Source organism: Myotis myotis, unplaced genomic scaffold, assembly GCF_014108235.1.
Source record: "Myotis myotis isolate mMyoMyo1 unplaced genomic scaffold, mMyoMyo1.p scaffold_m19_p_3, whole genome shotgun sequence".
NCBI lineage: Eukaryota > Metazoa > Chordata > Mammalia > Chiroptera > Vespertilionidae > Myotis > Myotis myotis.
Window position 1 is genome coordinate 59,139,327 of NW_023416335.1, and position 15,433 is coordinate 59,154,759.

Consider the following 15,433-nt stretch of genomic DNA (forward strand, 5'->3'; position numbering starts at 1 on the left):
GTTTCCCTGATGAACTGACTCCTTTTTCATTATATAACATCCCTCTTTTTCCCTAATAGACAACATGTAATTGGGTGTTACTTTTACAATCCAATCTTATTTTCCCCAACTTTTATTTAGAATGATTTGATCATGTACATTAAACAATTTTATATGATTGGGTTACTCTCTACTTACTAACTTGCTATTTGTTTTCTATTTGACTTACATGTTCCTTGCCTTTATTTTCCTGTTTCTTATGCTCTTTGAGGCTTGATTATTTTTCAGTATTCAATATCTCCACTGTTGGCTTATTAATTACACGTGTTTGTTTTATATTTTCAGTGGTTACTCTAGGGTTTACAATATACATCATTAACTTTTCCTAGTCTATCTTCAAACAATATTAAACTACTGTATGATGTCAGAATCTTACAATAGTGTAATGCTGTTTTTCTCTTCCATTGTTTATGCTATTTTCTTAATATATTTTACATAATACGTGTTATAAGCCATATATTTCCTAATTACTATTTTTTTTTAAAATATATTTTATTGATTTTTTACAGAGAAGAAGGGAGAGGGATAGAGAGTTAGAAACATCAATGAGAGAAATCGATCAGCTGCCTCCTGCACACCCCAAGGGATGTGCCCGCAACCAAGGCACATGCCCTTGACCGGAATCGAACCTGGGACCCTTCAGTCCGTAGGCCGATGCTCTATCCATTGAGCCAAACCGGTTTGGCGCTAATTACTATTTTTGCCTTAAAGAGACATTACCTTTAATAGGGATTACAAATCATAAAAATAGTCTTTTTGTTTTTGTATTTACTGATGTTTTTTCTAGTTCTAAAGTTCTCTTTCTTTGTCCTAAATTTCTATCTAGTAACTTATTACTTTTGCCTAAAGAAATTTCTTTTATATTTTCTGTAGTGCAGGTTTGCTGGCAGTGACTTTTCTCAGCTCTTGCTTGTCTGGTAACATCTATTTGCCTGTGTTTCTGAAATGTTTTGGCTGAGTTTTGAATTCTAGATTGACAGTTTCCATCCCATTTAAAGATGTTGCGTTATTACTGTTTAGCTTACATAGTTTCTGAAGAGATGTCTTTTGGCATTCTGATCTTTTTTCCTCCATGTATGTTTCTCTCTTTCTCTGGCTGCATTCAGAATTTTTTTTTTTAGCTTTGATTTTCAGCAATTTGGCTGTGATATGCATAAGTGTGCGATTTGTGATTACATTGCTTGGGATTCTCTAAGCTTCAATAGATCTATGGTATATTGTTCTTCCTAACTCTTCATAAGTTTACAACCATTATCTTTTAAAATTTCTTCTGTCCCCTTTTTCTCTTTCTTCCCCTTCTCGACTACATTAGTATATTAGTCTGCTTGATATTGTTCATAGATCCTGATGCTAGGCAAATGGCCGCATTCCCCCCTTTAGTTTTCAGTTTGAATAATTTCTATTGATCTATCCTCAAGTTTACTAATTCTCCATACTGTGTTCAGTGTTTTGTAAGCTCAATGAAATAATTAATTTTTGATATAAAATTACCTCTGTAATATTTTCTTATCACTTCCCATATCACTCTTTGCTGAATTTGTGTTGATGAATGTTATCTGATTTTTTCTTTAGATTCTTTTAAATTTTAATTAAAGTCTCCAATTATTTTGAAGTCTCCATTTGATACTTCCAACATTTCTGTCATCTCAAGGTCCAATTATGTTGATGGCTTTATCTTTTGACAATAGGTAACTTTTTGTTTTGTTTTTGTGGTTTGTAATTTTTAATCTACTGGATGCCGTTATATATAAAACATCAGTGGAGATGAGATTAGTAATTATTATGTAAGAAATGGACATGCCTCTTAGTCTGCGTGTTGTTAGTGTCCATGAAGGGGTGGCGGTGGGTCAATTTGGTCAGTAGATGTGCTGAGTTATTGATTTCTTGTTGCTATTGAATTGACAATTCACTAGAGACTTCAAATTCTCTCAGGAATGTATTGCTTTTACCTACCTTGTGACTTCTGCAAGACCTGGAGTGTTACAGAGCTTTTCTTCTCAATGTTCCTGTTATACCCTCAACATTCAGCCAGCCTTCAACTCCATTGACACAGGGGCCTCTTTCTGTGCTATTGTCTCTATTCCAATCTGGGTGGAGTTGTGGATGGGGAGTGGGTGGGTTGTAGCTCCCTTACCCCCACCTGCAGTCTTAGGCAGGCCTGGTGTACTTAAACCTGAATTGGAACTTTATCAAGACGCCTGTCCCTTCTTCTGGTAGCTAGACCTCTGCCTCTTATCAGTGGCAGGCTTTTGTTCCAGGGTGTTTTCTTTCCCTCCATCAGTATGGCCAACCTCCTTTTTATGTCACTACAGAATTCTGGGCCTAAGTGACTTTCCTGCCTTCCTACAGGAGCAGGTGAGTTTTTCCTAGTGTTCTGTGCAGGTTCCGATGTGTGTGATTCCTATTGCTCTATTATTTAAACCTGGGGAAAAGCTTAGACAGAGGGCCTCCCTTTCTCCTTTCCTCCCTCCCTCCCTCCCTTCCCCATAAGAGCAGATATCATTTTGTTTCCTCTACCAGTAATCTGCCTTTGCCTGGATAGGGCATGAGTATTTACTGTCCCTGTCCCTGCGGCAGACAGCTTTTGCTTCCTTTGATAGTGGAGTCTGGGTTGTTAGCTAATTCCTACCTGTATGTCAGCACTTCTAAGGGGGCGTTTTTTTGGCTTCCTGTTCTTTTTTTTTTTTAATTTTAATTTTCAATTTTATAGTCTTTGTCTTAGCACTTGGGAGGGGAGGCTTGTGCAAAAGCAGAGGAGTAGGTGAGTGGCTGTGGAATGTCCTGTGTCTCCTGGGATACTAAGTGACTTTGCTAGCCCACATTCAGCTTTTAAGAATTTGTTAAAATGGTAGTGTTTTTTTTTTTATCTGCTTAAAATTTCAAAAAATTTCATTGCAGTAAAAACCACCTAACAAAAATTTACTATCTTATCATTAAACCTGCAGTTCATTAATGTCAGCTATATTCATATTGTTTGTAACAGATCTTGAACTTTTTCACCTTGTAAAACTGAAACTCTACTCATTGAACAACTCCATTTCTCTCTCCCCTGAGCCTCTGGCAGTCACCATTGTGCTTTCTGTTTCTTATTTGCCTTTATGTTGCTTCACTCTTTCTCCATGATCATGGCCAAAAGCAACGTCCTATTTCTCTGTAAAGAGGCTTGTTACCCACTAGATCACCTGATTGCCTTGTCACTTCAACTCTTTGGTTTCATTTTATATATATATATATATATATATATATACACACACACACACACACACATATATATATATATGATTTTATAGGGTATTCATTCTATATAATAAAAGGCTAATATTCAAATTGACCGAACTGCGGAACAACCGGTTGCTATGACGCGCACTGACCACCAGGGGCAGATGCTCAACACAGGAGCTGCCCCCTGGTGGTCACTGCGCTTCCACAGGGGGAGTGCTGCTCAGCCAGAAGCCCTGAGCTGGGCTCATGCTGGCGAGCTCCTGGCAGGAGCCTCTCCTGCCTCCATGGCACTTAGACATCCCCCGAGGGCTCCAGGACTGTCCGAGTGCACAGATTTTGTTCACTAGGCCTCTAGTCTTATATAAGTATTTTCTTACCTGTTAGCTTAAATGTGCTTAGATTTCTTTTTTTTTTTTATAATACTAGTTAAATTTTATATATTTATTTATTCTTTTACCATCTACTGTTAATCAGTTCCTACTTTAGGTGACTATTATAAAGCATTGTATTGGAGAGATTTGGTTTTTTTTGTTTATATTTTTTATGTTTTGTTTTTGCTTTTGTTAATCCTCACCTGAGGATATTTTTTCCATTGGTTTTTAGGGAGAGTGGAAGAGAGAGGGAAAGACAGAGAGAAACATCAATGTGAGAGAAATATATCGATTGGTTGCCTCTTGCACATGCCCTGACCAGGGCCCAGGCCAGGAAGGAGCCTGCAGTGAAGGTATGTGCCCTTGACCAGAATTGAACCTGGGACCCTTTGGTCCACAGACTGATGCTCTATCTACTGAGTCAAACCGGCTAGGGCTGGAGAGATTTGTTGATATTGAACTATCCTTGCATTAAGAAAGACCTCTTGCTTTTTCATAATTTATTATTCATGTATAACTTTGCTTGATCCTTTGATAAAATTGGAATGATATTTAGAATACATACATCTGGGGTCACAGGTGGTATTGGGCTATAATATTTTTCTTGGTGTTGAATCAGATTTTTTTTTTTTTTAGAATAACAAAAAATATTTTACTAAAACATAAGATTTACAGAAGTTTCCAGACAAGCCATACAAATGGTCACAAGCTTTTCTTGAAGGGGGAATTCTACATCTGACAGCAAAGTCACAATGTTATTTGTGAGGGCCATGGTGTTTGTTTAATGTTCCCATTTTGGTTCAAACAATCAAGCTTGTCCACCTACAGCGTCTAAATGAAGTTAGACTTGGCTAGAGAGCATATTCTAAAGAACTGGTTAGCTGCATTTAACCAATGCAATTAGATCACCATAAAAAGGGGGGAAGGAGCCCATAAAATTAAAATTAAACTACTTACCCCCTCAAAAAAAAGAAAACACCCACACCCCGGCAGCTAACCCTGACAACTACCTTCATTCACAGTGCTTTATACTTAAACCATGATGGGGAGAAATGAATAAAAGCAGAGAGGGGTCACTGCTTTTAAACGTTTCACAACAGTCCAGATGGTACTTCTAGCCTCTGCTCATGCTTTATAACAGTGAATCAGGACAAGACATAGATTTGCTAATGTGCATTTAATCACCAAAGGACTGAAGATGTCTGGGCTTTTATTCTGTAATGTTTCTAAGACTGTGTCCATTAAATGCAAACAAAAAAGGAAGAAGTCTTGGCAGAACAGGAGAAGTGATGCACACCTGATGATGAGATCGATTTAAATATTATTCATGGCATATAGCCTAGTCCATGCTCTAGCTGTTTCTATGGCTTGGGCTTCGTTGATCTTCCATTGCTCCGCTACATCATTTGCTAATGGGTCATCTGGATTAGGAGCACTTAACAAAGCCTGGATCGATAGCAGAACTGTGCGAATCTGCAGTGCTGGGGACCACTTATCTTTCAAAATATCTAAACATATTCTTCCCAACTTGTCTACATTAGGATGATAAATTTTGGTCATGAAACGTACTTTAGGTGCTGCCATTGGGTATTCTTCTGGAAGGAATAGTTCAAGTTTAAAAGTCCCTCCCTCAAAGGAGGAATCCTGGGGGCCAGCAATGACCACATGAAAATAACGGGCGTTGCTCTCATCTGGTTCTGCTTTAATGCCGGGTACTGGTTCTGCCAGCAAACGCTGGGTTTCCTTGATAATCCTGCGGGGCAGCCCGGCCATCTTGTCAGATCCCAAGTTCCGAATCAGATTTTTTAATAAACATATTGGTAGATGTATAAGTTAATTTAGAAAGTATATATCTTTTTTCATGATCTTAATTGGAACTGTCCATTGAAGGCTAATACTCAGGTATGAATACTCCATTGGACCGTGATCACACACAATGGCAGATAATCTTTTTTTCCAATTTCCACTCTGTATTTGTTCACTAAAGTTTTCATTTTTTATATCAAGTTTTGGCTGGGATATTGCCCATTTGCTTCAGATATTTTAAATGTTTTGTTGAGGTAGAATCAAAATATAGCATTACATTGGTTTTCAATGTACAACATAATGATTTGATATATGTACGTATTGCAAAATGATTTCTGCATCAAGTTTAGTTAATATCCATTACTACACATAGTTACAGTAGTTTCTTTTCTTATTTATTCTCTTAGCAGCTTTCATATATACAATATAAGATTGTTAACTCTAGTCTCTAAGCTATACATTACAAGCCAGAACTTATGGCAACCACCAAATATCTATATCTCTGATCTCTGTATCTTTCTATCTCCCCATTTGCTTTATAGTTGTAAACTTGTCTCAGGATGACATGTAGTATTCTCTAATATGTAATTATATTTCTACTGTAACACATATGAAACTTCTTTCTTATTCCTAGTAATAGTATTTACTATATATTCTACAAGTTGTTTGGCTATTTTATTTATTATTTTTTCATAAAAAAGCTTTTGGATTTTAAAAATTTATCTGTTTTGGTTTTTCCTTGTTTCTCTTTCATGACTTTTAGCTTACATTTTTTCAGTTCTCTATTCTCTTTTTTTCCCTTAATTCTTTCAAAAAAATCTCCTTTGACTATGACATCTTTGAAGTTAGAAGTATTGTTCTGCTATGTCCTTTACTATATTCTGTGTGTTTTTGTGGAGGAATTATTCTCCTTTTCATTGTTTATAATTTTTATAATTTTACTTCATAATTTTATTGTGATTTAGTTTGTAACTATTGATTTCTTTTTCAAATCAAAGATTTCTAGGAATGTGTTTTTAAATTTCTGAGTGTTAACTATTTTAGGACTTTAATTTTGTATTTACATTTATTTTTTATTTTTATTTTTAAACATTTACCTTTTATTATTGAAAGTATACAGATGGCCCCCTTTCGCCCCCTTATTGACCCCCCTCCCCACACCCCCAGCTTCCATCCCCCTTCCCAGACCTTCACTGAACTATTGTTTGTGCATGGGTTACATATATATGCATACAAGTTCTTTGATTAATCTCTCCCCACTTCCCGCCCTCCCTCTGAAATGTATCAGTCAGTTGCATGCCTCAATGTCTCTGGATCTATTTTGTCAGTTTATTTTGTTTGTTAGATTCCACATATAAGTGAGATCAAGTGATACTTGTCTTTCTGTGACTGGCTTATTTCATTTAGCATAATACTGTACAGGTCCCTCCATGCTGTCTAAGAGGGTAAGAAATCATTTTTTTACAGCTGCATAGTATCCCATTGTGTAAAAGGGACCCCCCCTGTATGGGATAGTATATTTGCCAATGATACATCTGATAAGGAGTTAATTTCCAAAATATAGAAAGTACTAATACAACTCAACAAAAGGAAGACAATCAATCCAATTAAAAAATGGGCAAAGTACCTGAATAAACACTTCTCCAAAGAGGACATACAAATGTCCAAGAGACATATGAAAAAAATGCTCAACACCATTCATTATCAGGTAGATATAAAATAAAATGACAATGAGGTACCACCTCACACCTTCCAGAATGGCTACCATCAATAAATTAACAAACAAGTGCTGGCCAAAATGTGGAGAAAAAGGAACCCTCGTACATTGCTAGTGGGAATGCAGACTATGAAAAACACTATGAAAAACAATGTGGAGTTTCCTCAAAAAATTAAAAATGGAACTGCCATTTGACCCAGTGATCCCACTTCTAGGAATATATCCTAAAAAGCCTGAAACACCAATCAGAAAGAATATGTGCACCCCTATGTTCATTGCAGCATTATTTATAGTAGCTAAGATCTGGAAACAACCCAAGTGCCCATCAATAGATTAATGGATGCTTTTGTATTTACATTTGAATTTTGATTTATATTCAGAGACAGTAACTTGTGAAACATTTTTTTAAGATTTTTTAAAATATATTTTATTGATTTTTTACAGAGAGGAAGGGAGAGGGATAGAGAGTTAGAAACATCGATGAGAGAGAAACATCGATCAGCTGCCTCCTGCACACTCCCCATTGGGGATGTGCCTGCAACCAAGGTACATGCCCTTGACCGGAATTGAACCTGGGACCTTTCAGTCTGCAGGCCGACGCTCTATCCACTGAGCCAAACTGGTTAGGGCTTGTAAAACATTTTAATGTTTAAATCACTGACTTTTATATCAAAACGTATGGTTTATTTTTATAAGTGTTCTGTAGATTTTTGAATAAAGTATTTTCTCTATTGAGGTATGTGATATTTTTAATCTCTTAAGTTGAGTTTATTGATAGTTTTAAATTATTTTATGTAGTAACCTTTTTTTTTCTGTTAAGTTTGGCTAATTTAAAAAGTGGTATGTTGAGTTCTGCATTCTAATCATATTTTTATATATTTTAAAATTTAATTTTAGTTACATTAAAATTGCATAATGTAAGTCTCATAAAATTTACTATCTTAACCATTTTAAGCCTACAGCTCAATAGTGTTAAGTATTTTCACATTGTTGTGTCACAGATCTCCAGAACATTTTCATCTTGCAAAACTGAAACTCTGTACCTATTAATCTCCCCATTCCCTTCCCCCATCCCCTGGCGTCCACCATTCTACTTTCTGTTTCCATGAGTTTGACTGTTTTAGATACCTCACATAAATAGGATCATGTCTTGCCTTTTTGTGACTGGCTTATTTCACTTAGTAAAATGTCTTCAAAGTGCATCCATGTTGTAGCATGTGTCAAGATTTCCTTCTTTTTAAGGATAATGGCACATTGTACAAATGTTACTCTAGTCCCTATTTTAAATATTTTTAGTATATAACCAGAAATGGACTCTCTGTATATTGAAGTAATTCTCTGTTTAATTTTTTGAGGAATTGCTGTATTGTTCGCCACAGCAACTGTACCATTTTGCATTCCTACTGGCAATTTACAAGGATTTCAATTTCTCTATATCCTTGCTAATGCCTGTTATTTTCTTGATTTTTAAAAAAGTAATAGCCGTTCTAATGAGTGTGGAATGGTATTTCACTTTGGTTTTGATTTGTATTTTCCTAATAATTAGTGATGTTGAGCATCTTTTCATGTGCTCATTGGTCATTTGTATATCTTCTTTGGAGAAATGCCTATTTAAATCCTTGGCCCATTTTTTTTTTTTTAATCCTCACCTGAGGATATTTTTTCTATTGATTTCTAGAGAGAGCTGAAGAGAGAGAGGTAAAGGGGGAGAGAGAGAAACATTAAAGTGAGAGAGTCACATGGATTGGTTGCCTCCCACATGCACCGCCCTTGGGGCTGGGGAATTGGCAACCTAGGTACATGCACTTGACCAGAAATCGAACCCATGACCCTTCATTCTGTGGGCTGACGCTCTTAACCTCTGAGCCAAACTAGCCAGGGCATAGTTGGATTTTGTTGTTGTGTAATTATAGGAATTGTTTGTATATTCTGGATATTAACCTTTTATCAGATATGATTTGCAAATATTTTTCTCTCATTATGTGGATTGCCTTTCTACTCTGCTGATGGAGTCCTTTGGTTCACAAAAGCTTTTAGTTTTGCTTTAATACAACTTATCTAGTATTTTCTCTTTTGTTGCCTGTGATTTTGGTGTCATAGCCAATAAGTTATTGACAAATCCATTAGCATGAAGCTTTTTCCCTATCTTTTAAGTTTCATTTTTAGATGTCTTCATTAATTTCTTGATAGCTTTGCTTATAACCTGTGTATTATTTGGTACATATAAATCCATGACTATTTTTAAAGTTATTCTTCTTTTCTGTATTGAATGCCTTTATTTTTCATTTTTTTAAAATATATTTTTATTGATTTCAGAGAGGAAGGGGTAGGGAGAGAGAGAGAGAGAAACATCAATGATGAGAGAGAATCATTGATTGGCTGCCTCCTGCACACCCCACACTGGGGGATCCAGCCCAAGCAACCTGGCTATGTGCCCTGACCTGGAATTGAACTGTGACCTCTTGGTTCATAGATCGACACTCAACCACTGAGCCACGCCAGCCGGGCTTGAATGCTTTTACAATTAACTTTATCCTAGATTGATATTAATATTGTTATTACTATTTTTTCTTTTTAAGGAAGAGTTTGTACCTGCTTTTATACCAATACACTTATTCTATATTCACTTTCCTTTTATAATTTTTTTAAATATATGTAGTGATTATTTTAGTATCTATATTTGTCTTTTAACTCATTGTATTGTCTCTGCTCTTTAGTAGTTAACATTTAACATAACAATTGTACCTATGTTTTTCTTAATTACAATACTTTAGAAGTTTTTTGCATATTTTCCTTTTGTGAATTTTATCAAATTGATATTTATTTCTATTTACTTCTTACGTGACCCTCATTACTTTGGAAGATGCACTGCACTATGCTGTAGACCAAGCATGTCAAACTCAAAGGCTAACACGGGCCAGATAAACAAGTTTTTTTTTTTTTTTAATTTTTTTAAATATATTTTATTGATTTTTTACAGAGAGGAAGGGAGAGAGACAGAGAGTTAGAAACATCGATGAGAGAGAAACATCGATCAGCTGCCTCCTGCACATCTCCCACCGGGGATGTGCCCGCAACCCAGGTACATGCCCTTGACCGGAATCGAACCTGGGACCCTTCAGTCCGCAGGTCGATGCTCTATCCACTGAGCCAAACCGGTTTCGGCAACAAGTTTTAAGTTTATGTGGGCAGCCCCCCAAAAAAACAAAAGCTTCCATTTTCATAGAAATGTAGGTTTATTCTGATAGGGACATGCTAATACAAAAGGCTGAAATAAATGAGTAATCGTTAATATAAAATAATAGAACATTTTAATAAAATTAATATTGTTTCTTGAACATTAATTTACCAGACACTGAATAACTGTACAAATGAATAAGCATAATGCAAATAAACCTATTTTCTTGTTCTTCGAAAGCGAACTATTTCCTGTGGCGCATACCAAACAAGTCAGTACAAGACTAATGATGTGGCAATTGGCTGCTAAAATACTTGCTGCTGGTATTAGTGGAGAGAAATGGTGCACCTATGCGTGAGGCGCATAAGGGAAATGAATGCAACACGATTATAGTAATCAGTCATTAGCGAACGTTGCAGTTCGTTATTAATAATTATGCATAACAGGATATTGTAAAAATTAAGTTCCAAAATTTTTGTTAAAACGTTTCTCACATACCGTTATATTGGCTGGGCTGCAAAAATATTCGTTGTGGACTGCATGTGGCCCGCAGGCCGTGAATTTGACATGCTTGGTATAGACTAATGATCAGTATCCCTTCCCCAGCTCCATGTTTATAGCCACCATTAGCTCATATATTGCCGATGTGTGCCAAAGAAAATGCCCTATTTCCTTAAATCAAGTCTGACAAAAAAATTGTTATAATCTATAATATATTGCTATCACCAGAACATTTTAGTAATGAATATACAAATCTCTGATGTCTACGATGTGAAAGGCCCCCTCTTAATGTGATGCCCTTGGTTGGATATAGCTTGCTGGGGTAAGAATAGGAAAAATAGATTTTTCACTATATCTTTAGTAAGGTCACTGCCATTTTTCTTATATTATCTCCTTTGTGAGTTTTCATGATCTTGGTGCCCTTTTATGCTGGGGTTCTAGGGATGGTTTATTCTAACAATATAAGTCCAGTCCTGACTGGTTTGGCTCAGTGGATGGAGCGTTGGCCTGCGGGCTGAAGGGTCCCGGGTTCGATTCTGGTCAGGGGCATGTACCTTGGTTGCGGCACATCCCCAGTGGGAGGTGTGCAGGAGGTGTGCAGGAGGCAGCTGATCGGTGTTTCTCTCTCATCAATGTTTCTGGCTCTCTATCCCTCTCCCTTCCTCTCTGTAAAAAATCAATGAAATATATTTTAAAAAAACAAACACCCCCCCCCCCAAAAACAAAACAAAACAAAACAAAACAAAAAAACTAAACAAACCTAATATAAGTCCATGGATACATTGCACTTTTAGCATTATTTAATAATTTGCTAGGTCCATTGGTCTCTTTAGTTAAAAATGCAATCCTTAGACAGTTTTGAAATTGTTGTCCCAGTTTTTAAACCTAATTTGAAAATCATAGCAATCTTTGATCTCCATATGGTTAAATATTTTCTGAAAAGTATTTAAAAAATTTATAAAATCTTAAACTGCATATTGGGAACAATCAAAGTCATGAAAATAAACTCATTCTCATTGAATATTTATAATGTGCATGGGATTATATTTAGGTCCTGTCTTTGTTTGGACTGCCTTAACAAAATGCCCCAGGCTGGGTGGCTTAAACAATAGGATTTATTTTCTCACAGTTCTGGGGATTAGAATTACCAGATCAATGTTCAGCAGGGTTGATTCCTACAGAGGTCTTTTTTCCTGGCTTGTGTCCTTACATTGGAGAAACAGAGAGAAAGAGAGAAGGAGAGGGGAGGGGGAAGAGAGAGGGAGAGAGGGAGAGAAGGAGAAGGAGAGAGAGAGCACTCTGGTGTTCCTTCTTCAAAGGTCATTGGCCTTATTGGGATAGTAGAGCATACTTATATGACCTCATTTAACCTAAGTCACATTGGGAGTTAGGTCCTCAACACATACATTTTTGTGTGGGCACAAACAATTAGTAAGAGATCCAAAGCCTAAATTCTCAAGAAATAAGGCTTTAACTCTGGGTTAAGTTTTGCATAAGAGGGTGTTCTTAATAATTTGGCTTTCTACCACTCAAGTAAATTCACACATGCTGTAACTCAGTCATGGCCATTCCATATATAAAGAATTTAAAGATATGGAAACCTCATTCAGAGAATCTTTTCAAAATTACTCTTGGTTTGTGAGCACGGATATATAATTTTGGTCTTTTTTCCTAGGAGTAAATAAATGATCTCCCAAGATTTGTTGTTGAGTAATTCTTAGGGTTCAACAAGAAAATGTTGTTTAAGCTCTGGCTATGCCTCAGTGATTGCTTTTCAAATGGGATATTAGCAACGAAGAGAAGGAAATGAAAGCTTTACTTTTCCTGTTTTTCTCTTTTTGGGGTTAGAGGATAAATTTATTTCATTTGGATATAAGGCAAGAACAAGAACACATTTATTGAATGTACAATGCAGTGGGTTGAATAGTGGCTCTCAAAAAAATATGTTCATGCCTCAGTCCCTAGGACATGCAGATGTTACTGTATTTGGAAAAAGGGCCTTTGCAGATATAATTAAGGATCTTGAGATCAGTTTGGATGATCTAGGTTGGCCTTAAATCCAATGACAAGTGTCCTTATGAGGGTCAGAGTATGAGAAAGCCATATGGAGGTCGAGGGAGAGATTGGAGTGGCTACAAGCCAAGGAACATTAAGCAATGCTAGCAGCCACCAGGAGCTGGAAGAGACAAGGAATGGATTCTCTCCTAGAGTCTTCTGAGGGAGTGTGGCCTTGTCATCACCTTGATTTTGGGTGTTTGACCTCCAGAATGGTGAGAGGATTATTTCTGTTGTTATCCACCAAGTCTGTAATAATTGCTTAGGTCAGCTCTAGGAAACCAGCCCCCTTCACTAGGGGAAGGCATGCTGCTAAATGCTAGGGTTGCAGAATTGAGCAAGCCAAGGTTTTTGCCACCAGGGATTCAATTTTTTATTTATTTGAAAATTAAAGAAATAAAAATGTTACAATAAATTGTGAAATTGAAGTTTGTACAGAGTCTTCAGAAAGTGTTGAAGAGCTTTGTTAATTTGGATGATTCCTTGAGGAAGAAACCTTTGATCTGAGATTGAATGAGGAGTAAGAGTATGCTGGAAGAAAGGAACTGGAGAAGGTAGAGGGAGGGGAAATAGCACGTCCTGCTCCTTTAACCCCAGCTGTAATGTGAACACTCCATCTAAAATCTCAGTCTTTTCAAGTATTAAGTGTAGAGCAGCTTCCTGAAGTCACATTGTCATTCTAAGCTGCCATATTTGAGCCTTTGATAGTCTGTCTCGGTAGTAAATATAAAAATATATGTTAAAAAAAGTTGCCCTCCACTCATGTTTCATCACTTATTCTTCTGGCCCAGACCCTTTGGCAGCTTAGAGTGTCCTGTGAAGTTAGTGGCCTACACATGAGGCCACAATTACAAATGACTCTTTATTCGCTGTGATGGGGGCGTCAACAAACTTGCATAAAGGGCCTAAAGGTAAATATTTTAGACTTTGCAGTCTTCATAAGGTGTCTGAGGGTGTGTGTGTACATACATACATACATACATTTACAACTCTTTACAATATATATATTTTACAACCCTTAAAAATGTAGGAACTATTCTTAGAGAGCAGGCCTTATTAAAACAGACCATGGGCTCTAAAATCTGCTGACCCCTGTTTGTGATATGATGATATATTAAAGTAGGGGTCCCTTTTTCTTTTGAAGGGAGAGTTAAGTATTTCTGCTGTAAAGAACAAGTATTAAATATGAAAAACTTAAAATCTAAGCCAACGTATGATTGATTGAAATTTATGGCTTTCCTAATCTTAAACAAGTATTAAGTTTATAAATGGCCAGAAAAGTGCTTAAATTTTCCTTAGTATCATTGCTTTTATAATAAATGGAACTTAAAAAAACATATTTCAAAAAATCCACAAAAGAAAGAGGAAGCATGCCATACTGATGATTTCCTGAATACCACCACTTTAAAAGACTACATTTCTAGTTAAGTAACTAAGAACACTTTTAAAAGACCACATCTCTGGGCTCTCTTCAGATCACATAAGTCTTTTGCCTATTACCCAAAGACCAGTCCTTTTTCTTTGGTACAGATGTTTCCCTATGCAAGATATTGTATTGTACTTTTAAAGACACTGCAAAAAAATTGTGTTCTTTAGGGTAAATGATTAATTGGACATTTCATATCATCTCTTGAAAGAACTTTGTTATTAGATTGTCTTCTCTGTTTTCACTCACCTCCTGAAACATCTCAAACAAAGTAATTGTCACCAAATTGTTTTAGGATTATTTTCAACTCTTTTTTAAAAAAAATATATTTTATTGATTTTTTTACAGAGAGGAAGGGAGAGGGATAGAGAGTTAGAAACATCCATGTGAGAGAAACATCGGATCAGCTGCCTCCTGCACACCCCCCATTGGGGATGTGCCCGCAACCAAAGTACATGCCCTTGACCAGAACCGAACCCGGGACCTTTCAGTCCGCAGGCGGACGCTCTATCCACTGAGCCAAACTGGCTAGGGCTATTTTTAACTCTCTTAAGGTAAACTGGTATTGGTATCTCGAAGATGACTTATTTTTAGTTCCTGTAAAACTGTGACAAAGTAGGTGTTATAAAAACACTGCATTTAAGTGAAAAGTATATGAAGGATATTGCAAAAGATGTCTTACAACTCAAACTTTCTTTCATGCTATAGTACAGTTTCCATGTGTTTCTTTTTTGCCATCAAGTACAGAGAGTTCAAGTGAATCATTAAAAATTGCTAAGACAAAATTATATTTTATTGGATTATATTGGATACAAATTATATTTTAGAACTTAATCTAAAATGCAGAATTAGAATATCTACTAATGCTTCATGTGGTACTTATATCCTATTTCTAGATTATAAGCTCCTAAATCCTTAGCCTCAGACTCATTTGTCTTAATTGCAGCCATATCTCTCATTCCACTAACCTTCTTTCAGAGGAACATCCCAAGTCATTTTTGTTGAATTCAGCCTAACTGTGGTACAGTTGGTGAACTCTATCAAAAAGATTAGAATCCTGTTTCTTCTTTGGCCTGTTTAGTTATTGAACTTCACTACATATCTGTAAATTGGGAATA

At 36.3% G+C, this 15,433-nt stretch overlaps 2 protein-coding genes across 14 annotated transcripts in view; one reads left to right on the forward strand and one right to left on the reverse strand.

Moving 5' to 3' along the window:
- The window catches only part of KLF12 (Kruppel like factor 12), a 446,590-nt gene that overhangs the window by 15,937 nt on the left and 415,220 nt on the right, over positions 1–15,433 (forward strand). Inside the window, exon 1 of one of the 13 annotated variants that reach the window (XM_036302006.1) lies at positions 1,675–2,394. The exons of the other annotated variants lie outside the window; for them this stretch is intronic. The gene's annotated coding sequence lies outside the window, so the exon portion shown is untranslated. Of the gene's footprint in view, positions 1–1,674; positions 2,395–15,433 lie in introns of those variants that run through there. 13 annotated transcript variants of the gene reach the window in all.
- On the reverse strand, positions 4,791–5,427 carry LOC118652103 (ubiquitin-conjugating enzyme E2 N-like). Its single transcript, XM_036302016.1, has one exon. The coding sequence runs from the start codon at positions 5,403–5,405 to the stop codon at positions 4,947–4,949; it is 459 nt and encodes a 152-aa protein (XP_036157909.1). The 5' UTR covers positions 5,406–5,427; the 3' UTR covers positions 4,791–4,946.

Coding starts and splice junctions, on each gene's coding strand:
- LOC118652103 (XM_036302016.1), bottom strand. CDS start 5,405: ATGGCCGGGCTGCCCCGCAGGATTATCAAGGAAACCCAGCGTTTGCTG.